This window comes from Tachysurus vachellii, chromosome 4, assembly GCF_030014155.1.
Source record: "Tachysurus vachellii isolate PV-2020 chromosome 4, HZAU_Pvac_v1, whole genome shotgun sequence".
In the NCBI taxonomy this organism is placed as follows: Eukaryota; Metazoa; Chordata; class Actinopteri; order Siluriformes; family Bagridae; genus Tachysurus; species Tachysurus vachellii.
In genome coordinates, this window is record NC_083463.1 from 32,660,640 (window position 1) to 32,665,639 (window position 5,000).

Consider the following 5,000-nt stretch of genomic DNA (forward strand, 5'->3'; position numbering starts at 1 on the left):
AAATACACAGTGAACATGTTTACAAAGGTGCTTTTATTTCTCTTATCCTGCAGAAATTCACTGGGATTTTATTTAGTTTATTATTGTTTATTATTGTTGTGTATAAATCAGTCTGTTGTGTGTGATGGAGTGAAACCAGTTCACAGCACTGACACTACAGACTCCTTCCATCCAAGTCAAATAAACAAGTTTTCCTTCCAGAAAGCTTCGTCTTAACCCGTAAAATTCATCTGTTTTTTTATGCCGTTACCATAGCAACCATAATGTATTCAAACAGGTGCAGTAATATAAATCTGTGATGTGCACTTTACAACCAATCAGAATCCAGAGCACACACACACACAGTCACACACACAGTCACTCACACACACACAGACACACACTCACTCACTCACACACACACACACACACTCACTCACTCACTCACTCACACACACACACACTCTCACACATACAAATACATACTTACATACACACACACACACACACACACACACACACACGAGTCAGCACAGGATGGAGAGTGTTAATTGTATTTATTATGAAATAGTGTAAAGTTTTGGTGTTACATAAAGAGACAGAAGTCATGCAGTGTAGCTGTAACAACGGTGTGTGTGTGTGTGTGTGTGTGTGTGTGTGATAATACCATCAGAACGTGTTAAAAAAGCTTCATTACATCCGAATGTACAGCTACAGCTCTATTACAGACACAAATCTGACAGACAGGTGAACGTTTACACCTTCATGATGTCACACAACACTGTACAAACTTTAAAAAAACAAGTTGAGCTGCGTGAAAGAGTCAACTGGGAAAAAGAGTCAACTGGGAAAAAGAGTCAGCTGGGAAAAAGAGTCAGTTGGGAAAAAGAGTCAGCTGGGAAAAAGAGTCAGTTGGGAAAAAGAGTCAACTGGGAAAAAGAGTCAGCTGGGAAAGAGTGTCAGCTGGGAAAAAGAGTCAGCTGGGAAAAAGAGTCAGCTGGGAAAAAGAGTCAACTGGGAAAAAGAGTCAACTGGGAAAAAGAGTAAGCTGGGAAAAAGAGTCAGTTGGGAAAAAGAGTCAACTGGGAAAAAGAGTCAACTGGGAAAAAGAGTCAGCTGGGAAAAAGAGTCAGCTGGGAAAAAGAGTCAGTTGGGAAAAAGAGTCAGCTGGGAAAAAGAGTCAGCTGGGAAAAAGAGTCAGTTGGGAAAAAGAGTCAGCTGGGAAAAAGAGTCAACTGGGAAAAAGAAAAGACGGGATTATAAACGTACAGGTCTGTGGATTGATGAGACGAACTGATGCTGCTGCTGATAATAATAATAATAATAATAATAATAATAATAACAATAATAATAATAATAACAATAATAATAATGGGACACGACGCCACACACAGTGAGCGCTACAGTGGCGATAAACACTGAATTTCGATTGGCTGCTTCCACGCTGTTACCATGACAACGTAAATGCGTGATGCAGCTATCACACAGAACTGTAGACCCAAACCTGCTCTGTAGATGAGATTAATGTGCAGATGACACGTGAACAGATACAGACGAGGAGCAGATCGTCTGAAGACGTTATGTTTTTAACAGAACACCAGAATTTACTGTTTAACACGTCGCTCACCAACATCCTGGCCTTGTGTGTGTGTGTGTGTGTGTGTGTGTGTGTGACCTGATTGGTCAGGAGAAGTGCTTTAAAGTCATAGGATTAGAAGTAAAAGTGACTGTAGTTGAGACTAAAGTGAGAGGATGTGGACTGGAGCTGATGGAGAGACTCTGAGCTGTGATCACTGGGTCTCCGCTGGGTCTGTTTCATTAGCTAGCGTTAGTGAAGATTTACAGTGGTCAGGCCACACCCACAAGAGACAAGCCACAAGCATCACGTGAGACACGTCGCCCCCTAGAGTGAGCGTGGAGTACAACATTCCTCACAGAATAACTAATGTAGATGTTCTGATGTTCATTAGAAAGATCAGTCTTGTAGCTACAGACGCTGAGCTGCAGCTAAGTGAGTTTTTCCCCCAGCTCCTGTAAGCCACGCCCCTTGTGATAACGTAACACACACCTTTAAGCAGTGAGCACGTTTTTAATGCTGCGTTTTGAAACTAACAGCATAGTGTTTTTATTAAGACATTTAAAACTCCTCAGACTTTGTGGCTGGAGTCTCTCTTCTGAGCCATGATGCGGTTGTAGATGTAGAACTTGACGCTCTGCCAGTCTCTCTTTTTGAGCGTTAAAGGTTCGGCGCTGATGCAGTTCTCGCACGCCGCTTTGCCTGGGACTCGACAGGAAGTGATGTAATCCTTCATGTGCTTTTCCACAGCCTGGATCTCAGGCCCGCTCCACGTTTTCCTCTTTTTCTGAGGTCCTTTTTTCCCCGGATACATGCCTGGAAACACGCCTAGGGACAGGATACAGAGGAAGAGAGAATAAAAACGAGGAAGTAATTAGAATATTCAAATGAAGCAATAAATAGTGCAAACAATATTCTAATTCCTGATTGGTTTGTTGATCATTTGCAGGTGATTAGACCTGAACACTCCGAGTCTCAGAGCACAACAGATTTATATTCAGCCTCTTAAACAAATCTCTGAAATATAAAATAAATGTTTATTCCTTTCATTAATTAGCTGTTAATATGTAAATACTTTATTGGCTAATGAACCCATGGAGTAAATAATGTGTCCTTTAGTTCTGAGAGACAGACGTGTGGACGCACCTGAACACTCGCAGCTCTTCTTCACTTTATCACTGCTCAGATCAACCTTCTCTACAGAAGGAGAACATTAGAAGAATTTAATTTAAGGATTTTTACTATTTACATATTCAGCCTTTCTTCAATTATTTATTCATCATTTAAAATTTTATTTATTTTACTTCTTTTTCCATGTCTTACTGACAAAATGTAAACTTAACATTTAGTGTAAACAGAAATGTTATCAGTGACTGAATGAATCTGTGAATGAGTGAATCAGTGAATGAGTGAATCAGTGACTGAATGAATCTGTGAGTGAGTGAATCTGTGAGTGAGTGAATCAGTGAGTGAGTGAATCAGTGAGTGAGTTAATCAGTGAGTGAATGAATCTGTGAGTGAATCAGTGAGTGAGTGAATCAGTGAGTGAATCAGTGAGTGAGTGAATCAGTGAGTGAATCAGTGAGTGAATCAGTCAGTGAATCAGTGACTGAATTAATCTGTGAATGAGTGAATCAGTGAGTGAGTGAATCAGTGAGTGAGTGAATCAGTGAGTGAATGAATCTGTGAATGAGTGAATCAGTGAATGAGTGAATCAGTGAATGAGTGAATCAGTGACTGAATGAATCTGTGAGTGAGTGAATCTGTGAGTGAGTGAATCAGTGAGTGAGTTAATCAGTGAGTGAATGAATCTGTGAGTGAATGAATCTGTGAGTGAATCAGTGAGTGAGTGAATCAGTGAGTGAGTGAATCAGTGAGTGAATCAGTGAGTGAGTGAATCAGTGAGTGAATCAGGCAGTGAATCAGTGACTGAATTAATCTGTGAGTGAGTGAATCAGTGAGTGAGTGAATCAGTGACTGAATGAATCAGTGAGTGAATCAGTGAGTGAGTGAATCAGTGAGTGAATCAGTGAGTGAGTGAATCAGTGAGTGAATCAGGCAGTGAATCAGTGACTGAATTAATCTGTGAGTGAGTGAATCAGTGAGTGAGTGAATCAGTGACTGAATGAATCAGTGAGTGAATCAGTGAGTGAGTGAATCAGTGAGTGAGTGAATCAGTGAGTGGGTGAATCAGTGAGTGAGTGAATCAGTGAGTGGGTGAATCAGTGAGTGAATCAGTGAATCAATTGTTGAGTCAATAAATTATTTTGAGTGTGTGAATGAATCCGTGTGTAAAAGAATGGATCAGAGAGTAAATAAATGAACATACCGTCAGCTTGAACGTCGATATCTGAGAAGTTCTTGCCCATGAACTCCATCATTCGTCCCTGCTCCATGGCCGTTAGCACTTTGTGCACTTTTGCTAGCTGTAGTGTCCTTTCATGCAGGGGATAAAACTCATCCTGGATGATCAGCTCGTGTCCGAGAAAGCTTGCTAACTGGTTGATTTCCGGATCTCCGAGATTCAGCACGGTGGACAACGTGGCCATTCGCTTCCGTAACTTCCAACACGTCAGCGCCTGAGGATCCTTCGCTCCGCAAATCAAGGCGAAGCCTCGAACGCAGTCGGAGCATCTGAAATGAGACGAGGCCGAGGGCCGAGCGAATACGTAGGTGTTGTCCTTCATCACGCTGCAGGATTCTCGTTTCTCCACCAGCAGCTGTAGAGCACGTAGCATTTTCAGCGTGAGCAGGATGGGGATGGGACGCGCTCCGTCTCGCCGGATGACGATTTTGTAAAAATGGCGGCAGAGCTGTTTCTCCACCTCGGTCAGAGCCCAGTCGATGTCTGTGGCAGGATCGGAGTTATCTCGAGATAAAAACGTGTCCAGCGTCATGCTCACCACTTCGTTCTCGCGACTCCGGTTGAACAGGATGATCTGCGTCAGCGTGACCTTGGCTAAATCTGACCAGTGTTTCGTGGAGGACTCTGCGGACAACAGCGCCATGAACTCGTCCTGCGCTTTGTCCAGGAAGCCGTGGAGCTTCTGAACATCTTCTGTGAAAGCCAACAGCGTCGGAGGTTTGAATTTCACCTCCTCGTCTTCGGAGTTCCTCAGCACCGTCGCACACAGCAAATCGTTCCAGCGTTCCTCGTGGATTTTTTGGAAGTTCTGCAGTTTCCGAGCCAGTTTCACGTTTTTCGGCATCACCACTTTAGTCCGTATGAGGCGACTGAGCTGCGCCAGACAAATGGCCAGCTTTTTAGCGAGCGAGGGAATTTTGTAGGTGTTCTTCTCGCTGTTATACTCGCATGCGTGTCGCACGGCTTCCACCGCCTGCATGCAGTTGTACGGGTCTATAAAGTCCTCCAGTTTCCTGAGAGACGTCACTTTGCGGCCGCTGAGCAGCAGCTTCCCTAATTCCCGTAACTTCTGCCGGATGA

General features: G+C 43.3%; 1 protein-coding gene across 3 annotated transcripts in view; it reads right to left on the minus strand.

Moving 5' to 3' along the window:
• Positions 1-519: 519 nt before the first annotated feature.
• The window catches only part of LOC132845057 (uncharacterized), a 7,878-nt gene continuing 3,397 nt past the window's right edge, over positions 520-5,000 (minus strand). The window contains exons 5-7 of one of the 3 annotated variants that reach the window (XM_060869068.1): positions 3,885-5,000; positions 2,702-2,752; positions 520-2,383 (exon numbers count right to left, since the gene is read on the minus strand). The exon at positions 3,885-5,000 is cut by the window's right edge and continues 754 nt beyond it. In XM_060869068.1, coding sequence (XP_060725051.1) covers positions 2,127-2,383; positions 2,702-2,752; positions 3,885-5,000 — 1,424 coding nt within the window. In that variant the 3' untranslated portion in view covers positions 520-2,126. The remainder of the gene's footprint in view (positions 2,384-2,701; positions 2,753-3,884) is intronic. The other 2 variants (XM_060869070.1, XM_060869069.1) reach the window with 2 other exon arrangements.